Source organism: Vicia villosa, linkage group LG4 (genome assembly GCF_029867415.1).
Source record: "Vicia villosa cultivar HV-30 ecotype Madison, WI linkage group LG4, Vvil1.0, whole genome shotgun sequence".
Classification (NCBI taxonomy): Eukaryota; Viridiplantae; Streptophyta; class Magnoliopsida; order Fabales; family Fabaceae; genus Vicia; species Vicia villosa.
This window is the reverse complement of record NC_081183.1, coordinates 133567566-133588600: the sequence shown is the minus strand read 5'-3', so window position 1 is coordinate 133588600 and position 21035 is coordinate 133567566. Positions and strand designations below refer to the sequence as shown.

The following is a 21035-nucleotide window of genomic DNA, read 5'->3' as shown; positions in this document are numbered from 1 at the left end:
TGCAATTTATTTTTATCTGTCAAGTTTTTAAAGCTACACTTATTCAAACCCCCCCCCCCTTTCTAAGTGTTTTTCTATCCTTCAGAAAGTGGCAGGGGACTTTTGGAAAAACTTAAACAAAAAAGAAGGGCTTCTTAAACTAAAATCGAGACAACTTTGGCTTTCTGTAGGGGATGATAACACACGTTTTTTTTCATAATTCCCTAAAATATAGAAGAAGAAGGAATGCTTTATGCTCCATGGAGACTAGGGGAGAAGAATGGAAGAGGTCACGGAGATTAAAGACTTCATACTTAAGCACTTTGAAGGTTTTTTTAAAGAAGAGGTATGTATTAGACCGGAGCCACATGGGATTAATTTGAATGTGCTATCGTTAGGGGATTCTTTGGATCTTGAAAAACCTTTTTCCGAAGAAGAGATCAAGGATGCTATTTGGTTGTGTGATGGGAACAAAAGTCCGGGCAAGGATGGTTTTTCTTTGGAATTCTTTAAAAGATTTTGGCTTCTTCTTAAAGATAACTTGAAGAAGCTATGCAATGATTTTTACTTAAAAGGTACGCTTGTCAAAGCCATCACTTCTTCTTTTCTTGCGCTCATTCCTAAAAAGAAGAACCCGCAAGACTTGTCCGAGTATCATCCTATTTGTTTAGTGGGGAGCATCTACAAGATTCTTGCGAATATTTTGGCGGCTAGAATGAGAGATGTTTTGGATAAATTGGTTTCTATCAATCAAACCGCTTTTGTTCTTGGTAGGAGCGTGATGGATTGGGTTCTAATGGTTAATGAGATCCTTGATTGGGAAAAAAGAAAAAAAAGAGGGGGTGTCTTTTACTTAAAGTGGATTTCGAAAACGCTTATGATTCCATTTCTTGGAATTATCTTAGGTGGATTATGGGAAGAATGGGGTTTTGGGAAGAGATGGATGAATTGGTTGGAATCATGTATCTTCACTAGCCATATGTCCGTTTTGGTGAATGGTAGTGCTACCGAAGAATTTAAAGTTTAAAGAGGTTTACGTCAAGGCAACCCGATTTATTCTTTTCTCTTTGTCATTGCTATGGAACGCCTTAATGCTCTCATGAAGAAATCGACGGAGGTGGGGGATTTTCAACCGTTCAAATATGGAGAAGAAGATCATGTGGATATTCTCCAATTGCGGATGACCCCGTAATTATTGGAGAACCTACTAGTGACAATCTATGGAGCATGAAAGTGATGTTGAGAGGCTTTTAACTTGTTTCCGGTTTGAAAATTAATTTTCATAAAAGCAACATTTTCGGCATCCATATTGGTGAGTGGCTATTTATCTCGGCAACTTCTTTCCTATCTTGCAAAAAAGGATCTTTTCCTTTTAAATTTCTTGGTATTTGGGTTAGAGAAAGAGCTAGCAAGACGAGAGCGTGGAAGGATGTGGTTACTAATATAAAATCAAGATTGTCGATATGGAAGGGGAGAAATATTTCCATAGGCGGAAGGGTGGATCTTTCCTTATTTAAAGGTCCGAGCAAAATTATCAAAGAGATTAGAGGCCTACTTAGTAACTTCTTATGGAATGGGAATGCAAACAAAAGAAGTATTTATCGGGTGAAGTGGGAGAATGTTTACAAACCTAAGGAGAAAGGTGGGCTAGGCATTAGAGATGTTGGTGATATTAATAGATCTCTTCTTCTCAAATGTAAGTGGGGAATTTTGAAGGAGGATAATGCCATTTGGAGTAGATTTCTACTCTTGAGATATCAAAATCCGAAATTCAACGTGCTAGCTTCTTGCGGGGAAGTTCTAAACCGGGAAGATTCTAGTTGGTGGAGAGACATCATCATTAATGACTTTAAAGAGGAGGATTCCAATGAAGGCCTTACCGATTGGGTCAAATGTGATCTTAAGAAAGGTAACAACATTCTTTTTTGGCATAGTTGTTGGTTGGGTGATCAAACTCTTCGCGATTCCTTTCCGCATTTGTTTGATCTCTCAACCAATAAACTTTGCAAGGTTAGTGATGTCGTTTCTTGGAACAATGGTGTTTTTTCTTGGAATATCAATGATCTCTTTTGTCATGATGGTTTGGCCCCTACGGACCCGAATCCCTCCCATTCCGCCTCAAATGGTACTCCTACGGTTATAGTTCTTCATTTGACGGAGTTAAAAGCGTCATTGAAAGGCATTGCTCCGAAAAATATGTATCATGACGATTTCCATTGGAAACTAACTCCTACCGGTGTGTTCTCAATTGCAAGTGTGTCTAACTTGGTGTCTAATGCCAAAGACATTTATTGGTCAATCAATACCATCAAGTTGTTGGAAATAATGTGGAAGACTAAGGTTCCGAAAAAGGTCCAAATTTTCTCTGGGAGATTCCTTATTGATAGACTCCCTCTAAAAGACCTTTTGGCCTATAGAGGTGTATCTAATTTCAAATCTCTTGATTGTTTATTTTGCTCCAATCACCCAGAATCTTCGGAACATCTCTTCTTCCAATGTCATGTTTCGAAAGCGGTTTGGAATATAATCTACAATTGGTTGGGAAATGACTTGGAGTTTAATTTGGAAGAGTTCAAAAGCTTCGGTTACTTACAAGAAAAAGTGAAGAAACCCAATATTAGAGTTAAATTAAATTAAATTTGGTTAGCTCTAATTTGGAGCATTTGGTTAATGAGAAATGCTATTATATTCGATAATGCTTCCTTTAGCTTTGAAACGGTAATTTCCAATATTTTGTTCTTTTCTTGGAGATGGTTGGGTAGTAGTGATTCTACTTCTAGGACTAATTTTTATGATTGGTACAAATTACCTTTAAACTGTTTCAACTCTATTTAGAGTACTTGTTGTAAGGGTTGCACCTCTAGTGTGATAATATCATTACTTATTAAAAAAAAATCTCGTGTGAAAAGTGCCATTTCTAGCACTCAATAAGTGTTGTGTTTGCAAAGATAATTCATCATTATCACCTCTCGATCAAACATAAGCCATAATAAAAGGGAATATTTTGAAATAGGCAGTTAATCTTAAAAAATAGGTAAGACCCTATAACTTGATCCTATGTAATGAGATGGAAAAGAAGGCTTGCCGCATGGCTAATACTTGAGTGTGAACCAACACACAGATAACAGTTGCATACTTCAATTTCTCAAGCTGAGTTTGATTCTTGCCGTCATCACTTTCACACTACTTTGAGTACTTGCTGAAAGCCTTCTACTTTGAGTACTTGCTCAATTTATCTCCTTGGAAATATGTGAAAGCACTGGCTATCGACTTGCTTCTCTTCTCCCAACACAATGAAATGAAAACATAAAAAAAAGTAAAAACAAGAACAATATTAATATATAATAATATGTATCAATGAAGAAATTGATGTCCATATTGGTATAGGATTAGAGAGCTCACCCTTGTTATTCAAATGTTGCAAACCGGATAACAAAACTATGTCGCTGAAAGGACTGTCCTTGATCAATCTCGCCAGGATCTTCTTGTGCTTATTGTTTCTCTGTTATTGAAGTAGGCCTTACAACTTTGTTGACGAAGAAAAAGAAAATATATTTCGAGATTGCAAGAAATCAGAAAGTCAAAAAGTACTAGGTTTGATTGGTTTGATTCACTGATTCATTCATTAATGCTAAAATATTTTATATAATTTAAACATCATATTAATTAATATAAAAAGATACTATAAGATATTTATAATATTCTAAAGGATATTATAAGATATATATTTATAATATTTAAAAAATATAAAAAATATATATTTATAATAGTCTAAAAGACATTATAAGATATTTATAATATTTGAGAGATATTATAAGATTATAATAATATCTTTTATTATAACAAGTAAGGAGATATGTTCTGGGATTTGTTATGAATTTGTTGGATTTTGACTATTATAAATTTGTATCTCTTCTGTTATTATAGTGTGACAATTTTAGAGTTTTAAAGAAAAAGGGAGAAATAAGGGTTTTGGGAATTCCAGGGAAAAACTTAGAAAGGCAAATGTTTTTGAAAAACCTTTGGAATTATCTAACGGGATTGAAAAATACTTCTAAACACCTCGGATTTGAGTGATTCTTATATTGAGAGTTGGAGAGGTTGGAAAACACTTGGGTAGAAAATAGGGTTTGTTCTTTAGAAATTGCGAAGGCTATTTTCTTGTAACTCATTTGTAATCTCTTGTGACAACTTTTTGAGTATAGTGAATTGGAGAGCTGCTCTCTCCCCCGAATTAGATCGTTTGATCGAACTGGATAAACAAACTTTTGCATTTTTTCCGTCGTATTCTATTATATTATTTGTGTACAAATTATTATTGCTATAGACCATTTATTTTGGTTGCTATTTTTCTTTACATCACAAATTGATATTAAATTTTGTTGTAATTAACAACAAGATTCACAACAAGTGGTGCAGTGAGCGTGGAGCAAAGAGGTATTGTTTACAAGTGAGCACCATGGTTAGATGGGAGATAGAGAAATTTTCCAGTAACAACGACTTCGGAGCGAAACATTCATTTTTGTACCACGTACTATATACTACATAAACATTATGTTCTATTCTTCTTGGACTTTAGAGACTCTGTTGAGCATGATTTAGAAGACAGAAAATAAGTCTGGGGTCTTTAGAGCTTCAAGTCTTTAGAGTCTTCAAAACTGCATCTTCAAAGTCTTCAGCACTTGGTTTTCAGTACCCTTATCTTCAGAAACAGAAGTCTTCAGCATCTGGAATGTTCTTTAGAACCTTTAGTTTCAAATCTTCAGAACTTGGTTTCTTTAGACAGCATATCAGAGTCACAAACTTCAGAGCCTTTTGAAGTGATTTTCTACGGTTCAACAGAACTTGTGTAGCGCAGAAACGTAACTTGGTATCTTCTGATGTATTGGCCTTGCCTTTCATCAGATTATAACGTGTTTGTTAAATACTCAAAATTAACAAACGTTAGAGTACCAAAAAATTGTTCGTAGAAACATACTCATTGTTATCATCAAAACTCAGAGATAATATTGCAGAACCAAATTTTGTTCTAACACAAACAACACTGTCATAAGGAACATTAGACAAATATTCAAAATTTGCATCTATATTTGGACGCTAATCCAAGGAGAGCTTAAATTTATTCACCAATAGAGTACTCACATACTTCAAATTACTCATCTCAAACTTGTCGAGAACCATGTTAACATAGATTTTTGAGAGAAACATAATTTTGTAGCACTCATATCCTTATGAATTTTTATTCCAAGAATATTCTTAGTAACACCTAAGTTTTTCATGTCAAACTCTTTTCTCAACATGATTTTCAGTTCATTTACATCATGTTACAATTGATTTGATGATTTAGGTAGGAAACTTGTTGAGCAAGATGCCATGAGATGTTGTGAGAAATTCTAGTGTGCGTACTACTCAGAGTGTGTTATATGATCTCTTAAGCATATATTGATCTCATGTGCGTTTTAAAGAATCAGCTTTATTCATGATGAAAACCCTATTGGGCTTTGGAGCTGGACATTGTGTTGCTACTTAAGGAGGAAATCTCCTTTGTGAAGACTCAGGACTTAAGAGAGAAAAATATCTACTTTATATGAGAGTTTAGAAGAGCCTTATTTTTGTTGTTTGTATACTTTATTGATGGGCATTAATTCTAAATTAGACGAATATATTATTATGATGTGCTAGAGTGGTTATTTGTTATACTCTATTCTCGAGTCTTATTCATATGGTAGGGAATATGGTATTTTGTGTTGTAATTTCGTTCCATCATTCTGAAACTATTGTAACTATCCAAACACTTGGGAATTGAATAGAAATTCACAAGTAGTATTAGGAAAATCGACATTGAACTAGGTGAGTTCAAATCAGACCATTTTCTACTTATGACTATTAAAATTGAATTTCCTTTCATTGGGTTAACTCTCTCTAGAAGTTAATGATTTTGCACCGAATTGGGTTACCAATCTTGTCATGCAGTTAGCTTGTCATATTTTGCCTTTATTTTATTTATTATTGATGTTTGACATTATTGATGTTTGTATTTTTTAAAGATTCAATAAGTAGTATAACTTAAAACATTTTTCTATTACATATATTGAATAAAAAACATGTAAGTTATTGTTTTAAACACGTGAATTTGTTACATGTTAAACTTGTAGAAATTCACAGACACCTCATCATATTGAAAAGAGTCAATTGACTACATCCGACAACTTTGGACTCAGTTTTTTTGCATATGGTTGAAGAGTAAAATCTAAAAGAATGTTTAATCCAAATGGTTAAAGAGCAAATGAATCAAGAAATAGTCACAAAACGAAAGCCATTGAAAAAAACACATACACACTTATATATATATATATATATATATATATATATATATATATATATATATATATATATATATATATATATATATATATATATATATATATATATATATATATATATATATATATATGAATTTTATGTTGGTACTAGATACATGAAAAAAGCGATTTTTTTTTACATATGGATATAATTTTTGTTTGATGTATAACCTGTTGGTACGATTTAAAAATATTTGGTTTAATAAATTTTTAAATAAATGTTAAAATAAAATTCAGATATTTTACACCCATTCTATCTAATACAGGATGTAAATTCATTGTATTTCATTGTATTTCAATGTAATATATATAAAGTAGGGTGTAAATTAGTTTACATTCTTTGTCAGTATCATTCATTTTACACTCGATTTAGTTAAATTACGGGATAAATGCGTTTAAATTCAATGTCAATATTTGATATTCTACACCCATTTTAGCTCAAATATGGTGTAATTTTCCGCTTTCTACACACATTTTTAAACAAGTGTAAATTCTTCCCGCATATCTCACCCTTTGAATTTACACTCAATGATAACAAGTGTAATATGTCTAGAAAATGGGTGTAAAGTTCTCTTTCTGCACTATTGTAAAATAAAATAGCAAACCAACAACTGAGAGATATGTCTCAATTGAGTGCAAAACAAAATAGCAAGGCAACAATTGAGAGATATGTCTCAATTGGTGGGTTGTGTTAGAAATTGAGAAATATAATTTTGAGAAAGACAAACTAGAAAGAATTAGTGGCTTTTATGAAAGTGACGACTTTTAGGACATTTTGAGTTTGAATATTCAAATAAAAAGTTATTATACAATCTAAAATCACAAATGATTTTAAAATATGGTAAATTATATAACATTAAATATTATTAAATGTGTTTAGATGTTTCTTTTTTAAAATGAGTTATTAAAAACCTTTGATTATTATAAAATAAATAATATTTAAATAAAAAATTCATACCAACTATAAAATCACAAACCATTTTTCAAAATATATAAAACTATATAAAATTAAACATTATTAAAAAATTAAATATATAAATATATTTAAATATTATTTTAAAAAATTCGATATTTAAATGAATTTTTAGTCAAACATTCTTTTTAACATTTTCCAAGAGTCATTATTATGACAAAAAAGAAAAATGAATCATATGACACTTAAAAATATAGAAAATTATTGTGTTAATAAATATAAAATACGCTTTGATCCCAAAACTTTATATTTTAAAATATAATTAATTTAAATTTTAAATTTGTCAAAAAATAAATAATTAAAAGAATATATTAATACCGTAATTTTTTTACTATATTTTATCACATTGAACTCAAACGCTGTATTTTATCATATTTAATGCGTAGGCCCATATAAAATAACTTATTTTCTTAGCTATACTTCAAAGCCCTTTATTAGCAAATAGTCTCTCTAGGATTTTTCTTAAGCATTAATATTTTCCAACTACACTTGTTCAAGATTGAAAAGTATTATCCAAATTCATGTAGCATGTGAAGAAAAAAATTCCCAACGACCTGATATTAGTCATTATCTTCATCTATTGGCCATCTAAATTCTAAGCAATACATCTTCAGTTCCTTTAAATACTAAACATAACTCCACTCATAAATCACACAGCTAGCCAAGCATCTTCTAAATTATTAATTTGTTATTTCTCATACTAGCTAGCATTATAAATCATGGGTGTTTACTCTTTTGATGATGAAAAAACTTCTGTTGTAGCACCTGCTATACTTCACAAAGCTCATGTTACAGATGCTAACACTCTTATCCCAAAGGTTATTGATGACATCAAAAGTATTGAAATTGTTGAAGGAAACGGCGGTGTCGGAACCATACAGAAAATCACTTTCGTTGAAGGTCAGTATACGTACATATATACTCTCAATATGTTCTCCATATATAAAGTTATAATTGCAAGTTTCATTCTTTTTTTAATTCATTTTATTAAAAAGAAACTCCATAATTATTATGTGCAGATGGTGAAACCAAGCATGTGTTGCACAAAATAGAGTTAGTAGATGCTGTTAACTGGAATTACAACTACAGCATAGTTGGAGGTGCGGGACTTCCAGACACAGTTGAGAAGATCTCGTTCGAGGCTAAATTGTTTGCAGGACCAAATGGAGGATCCATTGCAAAGCTGACTGTGAAATACTTCACAGAAGGTGATGCTGCTCCTAGTGAAGAGCAACTCAAGAAGGATAAAGCTAAGGGTGATGGTCTTTTCAAGGCTCTCGAGGGTTACTGTGTGGCTACTCCTGATTACAAGTAAAACATATAATCATCAAGTGTTTGCTTTATACATGGTGTGTTGTGACACATTATACTAAATATCTAGTGTGCTTAATTTGGGTGCGAATGTAATGTTTTTTTCCTTTTCCTTATGTTGCAGAAGTGTGAGTGTGAGATTTTAAGTCATGTTTCTATCTATCCAATAAATGATAATAATACTTCATCTATTTCTGTTTACATGGTTTTTTATATAGTTGTTCTAATTTTCTTTAGCATACTTCTCATGATGAATGAAAATTTCATTTATGTCATGCTCGAGTTCAACTCCTAAAAAATACGACATTTTTCCAAGATCATTCATGGTGAACTTCTTCTTAATAGATTGCTTGAGCTCATCAAATATGATTTGACCATTTCTTGTAAATATCAAGTCATCTACATGTTAGAATGGCAACCATTTCTTGTTTATATCAAAAGTTGTTTCAAGGTCATGATGCTCATAAAATTCAATTAACTCTGCATTTGCACAAATATTTCATTATTCTCTTCTCAAAAAAACATAAGTCATGTTCAATTCACATTACAGTAAAAATGTGACATTACGATATAGAAAAGCAGACTCAAATGAAGTTCTAGAGAAGATGGCACAAGCAGTCACAATTTCTTTTCATTTAACTGAGTCAAAAATCTCGTGTGAAAAATGCCAGTAATAGCACACAATAAGTGTTGTGTTTGCAAAGATAATTCATCATTATCAGAAATCGAGTTTTTGGAACATACAGTAAAAACGAGTTCTTTTTCAAAATACAGTAAAATCGATTTTTCTATAAACACAGTAACATCGAGTTTTTTGAAAATATAGTAGAATCAAGTTTTCTGAAAAATTCAGTAAAATCGAGTTTTTTAAAAAATACGGTAAAATTGGGGTTTGCTGAAAATACAGTAAATTCAGTTTTTTTACAAATACAGTAAAATCGAGTTTTTTTGAAAATATAATAAATTCAAGTTCTTTGAAAATAAGGCAAAATCGAGTTTTTCCAAAAATACAGTAAAATCGAGTTTATTAAAATACTGAAAATCGAATTTTTAAAAAAAGACAGTCAAATCGAGTTTTCAAAAAATACAGTAAAATCATGTTTTGTCTGAAATACGATAAAATCATTTTTTTAATACAGTAAAATCATTTTTTTGAAATTACAGTAAAATTAGATTACTAAAAAAGTCGATATTTTTTCGAAAATAAAAAAAAAATCAATTTTTGCAAAAAACAAAAAAAAGGATTTTTTTTTTTTATTGAAACCAAATATAACTATTTGGTTCTTTAATAAATGATTTAGTCTAAATAAATTTAACTAATTCAATCCCTGAAAATTTTTCTTAAAAGTTTCCACTATCTCGAAATTTACATTAGTAAAAAAAAATTTATGATTAAGAGATGTAATAGATATTTGATTTTAAAATTTTACTTTTATATGAGAAAATTGTATTAGTTCACATCACTTACGAGAGTAAATTACTCTACTTTAACAAGGGTAGCCAAAAATTAATATTCCTTCACTAACATAAGTACTATTCCTAACTAATTAATAGTATAATTAAATTAAGCGTTCTAGAATGGCGTCTTGAGATTGCAATATTTCTGATATAGAAAAAATTTAGAGTGCAATATTTCGGACAAGTTGAATAGTAGTAGTAGTGCGAATATTATAAAAGCAAGACTCCCAAATTTAGTCTTCTTCTGAAAATGTGAATAGTAAACACATTTTGAATATATTTAATACTTCCAACTTACCTTGACTTGTTTACAAAATTTGTTATTTTCTATAAACCAAATTGTGAATTTTTATCAAAGCGTTAAATATGATTGTGAAACTCCTAAATATTTTATTTTTTATTTTAATTTTCTTTAAAAAAAATTCTTCAATAATCCAATCGTTGAGTAGTAAACAGTCGCTAAATTTGTCGCTAAGTTGTAAAAATTGTCGCTAAATTGGAAGAAGCACCTAAAATATGTGAAATTTTTTAGGAAAACCATTCCTTAAAAGAAATTTTTTGAGGGACTAAAAATTGAAATGTGAGATATTTAGAGAACCACAAACATATTTAGACCTTTTTCAAAATAATCATCTTTTTCAACTTAATTTCTAAAAGGTTTTTTTCTTTTGTAATCAAGATTTCATTAAAGAACCAAAAGCTCTTACAAGGAGATTACAAAAGACGGGGCATGAAACAAAAACTCCAAAGAAAATTACATGCCAAATACACCCTATGAAAAATACAATAAAGGAGCATTTGTAAATTCATAGAAATTATAATTGGTGCGAGTAATTTTCCCGGTGAAAGACCACCTCCAAAAAAGCTCCTTAATGCTCCAAATAGTATTGGAAATACTCCAAGATTCATTTCGTAAAATAATATCATTCCTAACCTTCCAAATGGACCAACAAATTGTCAAGCATAACGTCCCTTCCCTACCAGGCTTCACCTTGTAAACTTTGCAAAAATTGTGCCAATCTAAAAAACTCCTCCAAATATCCTCATACTTATAATCTTCAAAACCAACCCACAAAGCCACTTCTTTCTGAATCAAAAAAGAAACATTACAACTAAATAACATGTGATACAAATATTTCTTCTCCACCCCACACAAGCAACAAAAATCTATAGATGAAATAGGAATCCCTCTAATTAGAATAAGGTCCCTTGTGGGCAACCTATCTAACAAACAATGCCTCCCGAAGGCCTTGACCTTTTGAGGCACCACAATATTCCATATAATAGAAAAAACTCTATCAAACTTATTATTTGGTCCTATAGGAATGTGGAAAAAATTGAAAAGAACATAGCAACTACGTACCATAAACAAACCATCTGGCTCTGCTATCCAATGGACCTCATCCCTCTCGCTAGCCTTCAACCGCTACCGCTCTAAGGGGGCTGCACCATTTTCGAACGAAATAGGAAGGCCGAAATCACCCCACACCCAATCACCAAACCTCCACCCACCCATTCCCACCACTGAGACGAATTTCAACTTTGAAATAAAATAAGCATCCGGAAATAATTCCTTTAAATTCTTCCCCTCCAACCAATTAGCATGCCATAAAGAAATACTAAAACCATTGCCAATTTCAAACCTACACTTATCAACAAAAAAATCAACACAGTAAGATTTTTCTAACAACGTGATATCCTTCCACTACGTAGAATTCGAAACATTCTTGTCATGAATATCATCGTTCTTGACAACTTGAATATTGATATCTCCATACCTCGCTTTCAAAACCTTATACCATAAAGCATCCGAACCTCTTAATATCCTCCACCGCCATTTATTCAAAAGTGGCAAATTAAAATCCCCAATCCTCCGAATATCAAGGCCTCCTTTTTCTATAGGTAAACAAATAGACTTCCTACTCACCCAATGCACTTTTCTCTCCTCCCCTACCGCTCCCCAAAGGAACTTGCTTTCCAAATTTGTAATCTCCTTTAGAACTTTCTTAAGAGCCTTGTCAAAAGATAACCAAAATATAGAAAGACTACAAAGAACCGATTTGAGAAGAGTCAACCTACCACCAAAAGATAAAAACCGATTTTTCCAATCCGTAAGCCTCTTCTTCACCTTGTTCAAAATAAAGTTCCAAGAGGAAACCCTTCTAGGATTAATACCTAACAGAATACCAAGAAAAGTGAATTGATTAGCCTCCCTCCCGCAAGACAAGAAAATAGAAGCAAACTCCATTAAATTATCACTAACGTTCACCCCAATAAGCTTACTTTTATGATAATTAATACCAAGTCCCGACAGTAATTCGAAGCCTCTAAGAATAGCCTTGGTAATCCAAATTTGATTCCAATTCCCCTCACCAATCATTAGCGTATCATCCACAAATTGTAATAAATTCACGTTACAAGTTCTTCTAACTTCGAACCCACATACTCACCTAACTCCATCGCCTTAGAAGCAATCCCCTTCAAACCCTCCGCTACGATAACAAAAAGAAACGGTGATAAAGGATCCCCTTGCCTCAAACCCTTTTCAATCACAAATTCCCTCGTAGGACTTCTGTTGACTAACACCGACATCTTACTCGAAAAAATAAGAGCCTCCATCCACTTCAACCAAATGTCACCAAAACCCATTTTCCTCAACATGAATCTAATAAAATCCCAATAAACATTATCGTATGCCTTCTCAAAATCCACCTTAAAAAGAATATAATTATTCCCAACCTTCTTCGCCATATCCATCACCTTGTTCGCAACCAAAACCCCATCCAACAGTTGTCTTCCCGGAATAAAAGCGCTTTGACAATCGGACACCACCGAATGTAAGACACTCTTTAATCTCGACGCCAAAAGTTTAGATAAAGCTTTGTATATGCATCCCATAAAACAAATAGGCCTATAGTCATTAAGCCCCAACGGATTGAAATTTTTTGGAATAAAAGTGAGAAAAGTTGAAACTATAGCCTTTGATAAGTGAGCCTCTCGATAAAAACACATGAAGCAATTGAAAAAATCTTCCTTCATAAATTCTCAACAATTCTTGATAAAAAGAAAAGAATAACCATTGGGCCCCGAACTCTTAGCTCCCCCATAACTCCAAATTGCTTCCTTAATCTCCTCTTTCAAGAACGGTGCCTCAAGACCGTCAATCTTTGTCCGGTTTAAATGCGAGAACATAATACCATCCGAAGTAGGCCTTCCTACCTCCACACCGGAAAACTGCTTTTCGACATGATTCTTAACCTCCTCATTAACTTCCACCACCGAGTCTAACATTCCCCTCTCCGTAACAATCGAGCCAATATAATTACGGGACCTCCTAGCTTTCATGACCTTGTGAAAAAACTTGCTATTTGAGTCTCCATCATTCAACCATCTTAATCTCGACTTTTGGATCAACATGTTTTCTTTTATTTTTAAGATTCAACCAAAAGTCCCGACAAGCCCTTCTTTTCCGCTCCACTTCATCGTCACCTACATCCACCTCCCCTCCCTGATCATCGTCCACCATTTCGTCTCCTTCGTTCATGCCCCGAACCCCCTCTTCCATTCCCAAGTTATACTTACCAAAAATATTGAAATTCCACCATCTAAGTCTCTCTTTTAGAAGTCTCAATTTTTCGATTAACACAAAATCACCTCTCCCTTCTACCATTATTAAACTTCATTCCTTCTCCACAAAAGGTAAAAATCGCTATTAGAAAACCATTCCGAATTAACCTTAAAAGGTTTAGGACCCCAAACCGCTTTATCACAAATCAACCAAATCGGACAATGGTCGGAAATATCTCTATCTTCCACCAGTTGGCCCACTATCCTCCATTTATTTACAAGGTTGTCCGCTACGAGGAATCTATCTATTCTACTTCTAGCTTTGCCATCACCTTCGAACCAAGAAAATTTCTTATATTTGCTCGAAACATCAACCAAATTACTCAAATTAATAAACTTCGAAAAATCCATCCATTATCTACTTCTATTCAAAACGGAAATACCCTTCCTCTCACTACCATTCTTCACGACATTGAAGTCTCTGGCAATCACCCATTCACCATATGAGAAAATAGATTTTAAGTGAAGTAATCTCCCCCATAACTCCCGTTTCTCATTGATGGAACAAGGCGAATATACGTTCACTATATAATGAGTATCCTCCTTCCATATAGCTTTGAGGCCCAAATACCCCACCCCTCCAAAAGAACACACAACCTGGACAGTATCAGTGTTCCATAAAGAAATTAACCTCCCCGAGGAACCAACAAACGGCATAAAAGAAAAATCCACAGCTTTATTTCTCCAAAAACTACTGGCAGTACTAATAGAGACATGGTTGAGTTTAGATTCTTGAATAAAAAAATATTTGCATTACCTTTATCAATAATGTAATTGATCCTCCTTCTCTTTGCAAAACTTCCCCCTCCTCTGATGTTAAAAGAACATATTATCATTGAAACAACTTGATTTTCTCCTGCCTACCCGACTTTAAACGCTTATATACTCTTTTCATTTCAATAATTTTGAGAACGACATCGTTGTTGGAGCCATCTGATTGCACCCCTAAATCCGAAATTAACTTCCACGGTTTCTTCCCTATATTGGATTCCAGGTGTCCAAAGTTCCTGCTATTGCTCCTAATGATATCTGACTCTTCCGGCTGCCTCCCATACCAAGCCGTCTCCGAATTCCCTCCTCCAGGTAACATGCTTGCCGACTCAGAAACAGGGAAAGAAGAAATAGATTCTGAAATGTATCTAAATTTCACCTTTTTACCAGATAACTTTTTTCTATAAACCATGGGACCCACCCCTTCTGTCTTTACCTCCATGTCATCTGTGGATTTTGAATTTAACGTGGCCGATACGTCTCCCTCACTGCCAACCGCTACAACCCTCCTACTTGCCACACACGTGTTGCCTTTTAGAGCTACCACCACCTGATCAAAAGACAAAGTCTTTGACCCTTTATCCCCAAAATTAGAAACGTCAACATCACCTCTTTGCCGTATCAACAGTTCTTTGCCCATTGGATCTTCCGATTCCCCCACCATCTTATCAACTCCTTCCGGAAATAATGACTCCTTAACCAGCGACACCTCTTCCTCCTCCGAATTACCATTTCTAACCTCGTCCTCCCCACTCCCTTCCATAGAATTGTCCTCTGAAACAGAATCGTCTCCTTCCGAATCCACTGTCTTCTGGATCTTTGACATCGAACCAGAGGCAACAAAGCATTCTTCCTTTAGATACAAACAAAATGGGACGCCATCTATCTTCACAACACATGAATTAGGAATGACCTGTTCTCGTGTAAGATGAACCGGCACCCTTGCCACCCCAAAGCTTTTTCTTTTGACAATGTCGTCGTCAGAACAAACATCGATCCCAAAGGAATTAGCCAGTGTTTCAAAGAACTCCATTGTCCATGCGTGACAAGGAACACTGAGAATACGGATCCAAGAGACTCGTTCAGTATCAATGTCCATTTCCCTCCACGGTCTGATAACTTGGAACCATTGTTTCCACCATGATTCAGCCTCACAAATCAGGTCACATATTTCACCTTCCTCAGATTCCTCCAACAAGAATATGTTAGGACCCACATGAGTCACCTTAATCACATAATATCCTTCTGAAAAAAACCTCTCTAGAATGTTGTACGAAGAACCCGAGTTGTGAACAACACCGACATTGGCCTTGGATAACGACGCCTTCACTACCGCTTCCGACGAAAAAACAATTTCCTTATCATCTTGCCATCCTCCCTTCTGAACATTACTCACCGCATCTGCAAATGAGAACTTCCTTTTCCCTCTACTATTCTCCACTCCATCTCTAACCGAATTTGAGGACTTGGTGAAATCCAATTTCAGATTCTTTAAACCACCACTCCTAATACCAATGTTAACCACCTCCGCCTTACGAGTGAATCTGGGAATGTTGGCGTGAATCTTTACTCCATCGATCATAATAGCGTCAAGCTTCACAACAAGAAATCTCAAGTCTCCCTCCTCCCTAAATCTACCAACACCCCACACACCCAAACAAACTGAATAAATCCTCCGCTCTGATTCTGTCAAGAAAATCAGAATAAAAGATCGAAGCCACCTCCTCAATATTCTCCCCCCTCTCCCTCCGAATGAAAGGAAAAGCATCCCACTTCGCCCTAATGTTCCTAAATCCTTTTCTGGACACCGTTTTCCACTTCATTGTTAGAAATCAACGGCCAGTAAAACCGGCAGCCACTAACCAGCCAAAACTACCAGAGGATCTCGTCACCAAAAGAGGAGAGAGAACGGAGCATATTTTTCATTTTGTCTATGAACCAATTAACCACATGATTTTCTAAATTCTATGAAGCAATTTCTAAAAGGTTTAAATACACTTTTGATCCCCATATTTCCTATTTTTTAAGTTTTAATCCCCCTTATTTTAAAAGTCGGCTTTCAGATATCTAAATTTTAGGGCATTTGAAATTTTTATAGCTCTCCTCCATTTAGAAATAGAGCCTCATTAATGACATGATGATTAGGATAAAAAATAATATTTATAATCACTTGACAATATTGTTTAGGATAATTAATTTGTTAATATTTTTTTAATTAATTATCATTATTATTATTTTAATTAACTATTTTTAGAATTTTGTTTGAAAGTTATTGAATTTGATCCTCTATTTCATTCCTTTGCAAAGTCTTTTGATTATTGCTCACAATCTTTTTAATTGTTGAGTTTATTTAACCAATATATACACCAAATGTTTCTATACAAAAAACGATGTGGGACTATACTATGTAAAAAAAATATAAATTTCATGACTTTCACAGCATCCTGCTCCAACGTAACCAGCATTTTCTTCAAACACCAAACATATTTCTAGAGCCGATAACAACATTTGGATTGGGAGCATAATAATGCAGAGGAAACAGAAAATAACAAAAACCCTTACGTCAGAAACCTATAAGTTAAGAAATGAAGCTTTTTCGTATTTTCACAACTAAAGAGTAATAATTCATACTATATTATAAGCAACTTTTTTAAGTTAGTAAATTCAATAATAAAATCAAAACTCAACCACAACATATGAGAATGTTTCCACCCTTTTAAATGCAACAAATCCCATTTCACTTTTAGTTCGCAAGCCAATTTATATTGTCAAAAAGACATGAAATTTAAGACATTTCAATTTCAATAAAACTGATAGAAATTCACAGAGTGAGGGAGAGAGAGTGGCGCTCCCAGCGATAGGGGGTTTTCGAATTTTATCTTCACCGTCTATCTTCTTCCTTTCAGTAATCTGGGTGGTTCTTGGCTAGATCTTCTATTGGCTTCAAACTCTAGTTACGTTATCTTGTTGATTTCGGTTTAAACTCCTGATCTAAGGACCTTGTTGACGGGTTTGGCTATTATAATTTTGGTTTTTTAGGGTTGACTGAGGATTATGCTTCTTCGACTTCTTTTGCGGTCTTGAGTGGAGTTGATTCCGTTTAGGCGTTTGGTAAATGCAGAAGGGAGGGTGGACAAAAGTATCTCATTTGAAGCGTTTAGGGGTGCGATGGGACATGTTCCCGTATGGGGGGAGGAACCGAAACTTTATTTATACGGATAAGGAGGTGACATCTATGTACGTCTCTGAGTTTCCTGAGGTGTACACTGCTAGGGAACTATTTGATCTATTTGGTTGTTCTGGACATGTGGTTGAGGTTGCAATATCACCGAGAAGAAATAAGTTTGGCAAGTGGTTCGGTTTTGCGAATTTTATCAATGTGGGAGATGGAAGGTTGTTAGCAGTCCGTCTGGATAATACCATTTTCGATGGCAGGAAAATTCACGTTAACCTTCCAAGATTTCTGAGGGCTCCATTTGGGGCTGGAGGGAAGGTGGGTGGTGCTGCCAAGGGGTGCAGGGCAGGGTAACAACGTTAGACGAAGAGAAGAAAAAGGTTAGTTTTCGGGCTGAATCTAGTAGAAACCACTACAAGGAAAAAAGGTCTACGGCCACGCTAAATTTTTCCACAACTCAAAAACTGTGGCCACATACAAGCTTTGGCCAGGGTTTTCAAATCGTAGACATTTGTTTAGAAATATTGAATCCGGAGTGTGAAACTGTGGCCTTTTCATCATTTGCCACGGTTAACAAACTGCGAATAGTTTAAGCCGCAATAGTAAAATCGTGGCATTATAATTTTCACTTCCCCAAGCCCAAAAAATATGCCCCGCCAGAATTTCCCTCTTTTTTTAACTTTCCCTGGCTTTAATTATTTTCTTTTCTAATTTTTTTTAGATTAGATTAAAAAAAGAAAAAAAATTGGGATTTCATTTCATTCATAGGAGAAGAATAAACCCTAACGAAGTGGTGCCAAAAAGAATCCCTCAATGTCCTCTCACACTAAAGCTCTCAAAAACCTAACAAAGTGGCTGAAGTTTTTCACTGAAACTTGAAGGAGAAGAGCTCGACTTCCATCCTTTTTCCAACTACTCAACAAAGCAGCCACACATATACAAACAAGTAGAATGTAGTAGAAATAGGAGAAAGAAGACTCACCGGATCTCAAACTTCCTCAAAGCTCATACGTGCACCACCGTGCGCAACGCCGTCACCGCTGTCGAAGCAAGCGGCCGCTGCCATCGATTTGTTCGAAAGCTTCATTTCTCGAACTCTCCCGTACGGTATCCTTTCCCCTGATTTCGTTTCTTGCTTCCATTTTGTATTTCAGTATTGATTCAAGGTCGATTTCTGAGTTAGAACGTTTAGGGTTTCATTGCTTTCCTTTTAGATTTAGGCTTATATGTTGTTTGTTTATCTATGTGGATTCCATATTTGGATTGTGGGTAGTGAAAGGATTCGGCTGGTTTTCTTTTGAGGAGCTCTATCGAGGCCGCTGCCGTAGGGCGATTTCCAGCGCGGTGGAGTCGTCTTCTCTGCGACTTATCTCTTCCAATTTCTTTCCGATTTGTTCGACTCATCTTAGTTTTCGTTCAACTTCATGTTTTATTAACCTAATTTTTTTGATTTTTACAGAGATTAAGACGGATTCTAAAAGGGAAAACAAAATCGTAGTTGTGAAGCTAAGGTATCGATCATTATATTTATTTCCGTCATAGGGCAAAATAACTCAAATTGAAGCATTGTTTAGTAGAGGATATGGAGATTAGTATTTACTAGCCACACATCGAACGAGAGATTGAGTCACACATAGAAAGAATCCATCCACCTAGATTCTGATACTATACTCAATATCTCTCATTGGTTTATTGTTTGTTTACCAATATTTTGTGACCATAATCCATCCTGTGTTTCTTGTTTCATATATATGTGCGCAGGGTTTGCATAGATAATGATTCATGTATGTTTCTTGTTTCATATATATGTGTGCAGGGTTTGCATAGATAATGATTCATGTAGAGACTGCACAGTGGTGAAGGTTAGAAGCAATTAATTAACCGCCTTAATTATCTTCTCAGTTGAATAATATTAAGCTTTTATAGTTCATTTGTGTTGACAGGTTGATAGAGCTAACAAGCATGGGATACTATTGGAGATGGTTCAAGCGTTGACAGATCTTGATCTTATCATTTCCAAATCATACATTTATTCTGATGGTGGATGGCTAATGGATGGTCAGTAATAGTATGTATCCCTCAATATAATAAAGGTTTTAAGTAATGATAGCCATCGTGTTGATGTCGCTTAAACATTCACGATTTCAGTCTCTACAAATATTGTAATACCGATTTCAATAGTTGCGGTGTGAATTAACCATACTTTTTCTTTATTATAAACACCATTAACACATTTTGATACCGTTTTGCACAGCCGTTTTTCGTGTTGACGGACAGTTTTCTAAAACCATTGAAGGTAATTATGTTAACCTGTGTTGTGTCAGTTATCATTTCAATATAATTGAAACTTATTGAAGGCATGCTTATCTCTGTTTTTGTTGATATGTAGCTGCTCTTCCTATGTCTAGAAGTTATGGTAGTTAGTAAGTTAGTTATAGGAAGTTATGGTTGTTAGTAAGTTAGTTATAGGAAGTTACAAACTGTTAGTGAATTGTAAACACTTCTGTTATAGGTTAGGTTAAAAACTGTTTTTCGAGAAATGCAGATTAATTGAACAATCAGATGTCGCCCTGCTTAAGTTGATTACCAACTTTTGTGAGTGAAAAGTGTTTGAAAAATCGAAATTCATAACATGGTCTTTTTTGCTGTCATGCTTAGTTGCTTCAACTTTAATTTTTTCTGTTAGACTGTTAGTCAAACTTAGACCAAATAACAGCCAATTCTAATTGTTTTCTACGTTTGTTATAGTTAACCGTAAAGTATTCATTTCAGGATGATGCATATTTCACTGTTGTCTTTTATCTTCTAACATATTTTAGTTCTCCAAACGGAGAGCAACAGATGAGTCCATTTTCGTATTCAAAGACTGCTACAAATTTAGCCTTTAAAAACATAGACAACAACATGCTCCTCCAAACAAAAGATTTTCTCTTGAAGCCTGCAAATGATAACATTGACGCACCAAGTACTATCACTATGCTTTCTGACGATTCTAATGTCAATTCTACATCCAAAGTCGTTGCAACCAAGAGTATCAATCCAGGTTGTTTTATATGTTAATAATTGAGCCTCGTGATTTTGTACTAAGTTTAGATTGTTTACATTTATCATGTTAACATAATCTATATATTTTGGCCATATTGGTTGCTAATATAATCTATTCATTTGGTGGATCATTACGAAGTTAACGTTCTTTTTTTTCAAAAAATCCTTCGAAAGGTAAAAACACTTTGTATACATCGGCACAAGGATCATTATAAAGTCAATTTACAAAAAATGAATTTTAAGACCACATACAAGCATTTCAAGGCAAGACAAATGATTCAAAACAAGTGAGCTAAGCAATTAAGAGCCCATGGATAACCATGGATACAAAGGG

At 34.1% G+C, this 21035-nt stretch overlaps 1 protein-coding gene and 1 long non-coding RNA gene across 2 annotated transcripts; both read left to right on the top strand.

The window, feature by feature from the left end:
• The first annotated feature begins 7954 nt into the window (after positions 1-7954).
• LOC131599711 (disease resistance response protein Pi49-like) lies at positions 7955-8803 on the top strand. Its single transcript, XM_058871981.1, has 2 exons — positions 7955-8214; positions 8334-8803. The coding sequence occupies exons 1-2, from the start codon at positions 8034-8036 to the stop codon at positions 8627-8629; spliced, it is 477 nt and encodes a 158-aa protein (XP_058727964.1). The 5' UTR covers positions 7955-8033; the 3' UTR covers positions 8630-8803.
• A 9605-nt stretch (positions 8804-18408) lies between these two features.
• On the top strand, positions 18409-20799 carry LOC131599709 (uncharacterized). Its single transcript, XR_009282891.1, has 3 exons — positions 18409-18758; positions 19600-19714; positions 19911-20799. It is a non-coding gene; the product is annotated as an uncharacterized LOC131599709 (long non-coding RNA).
• The last annotated feature ends 236 nt before the right edge of the window (positions 20800-21035 follow it).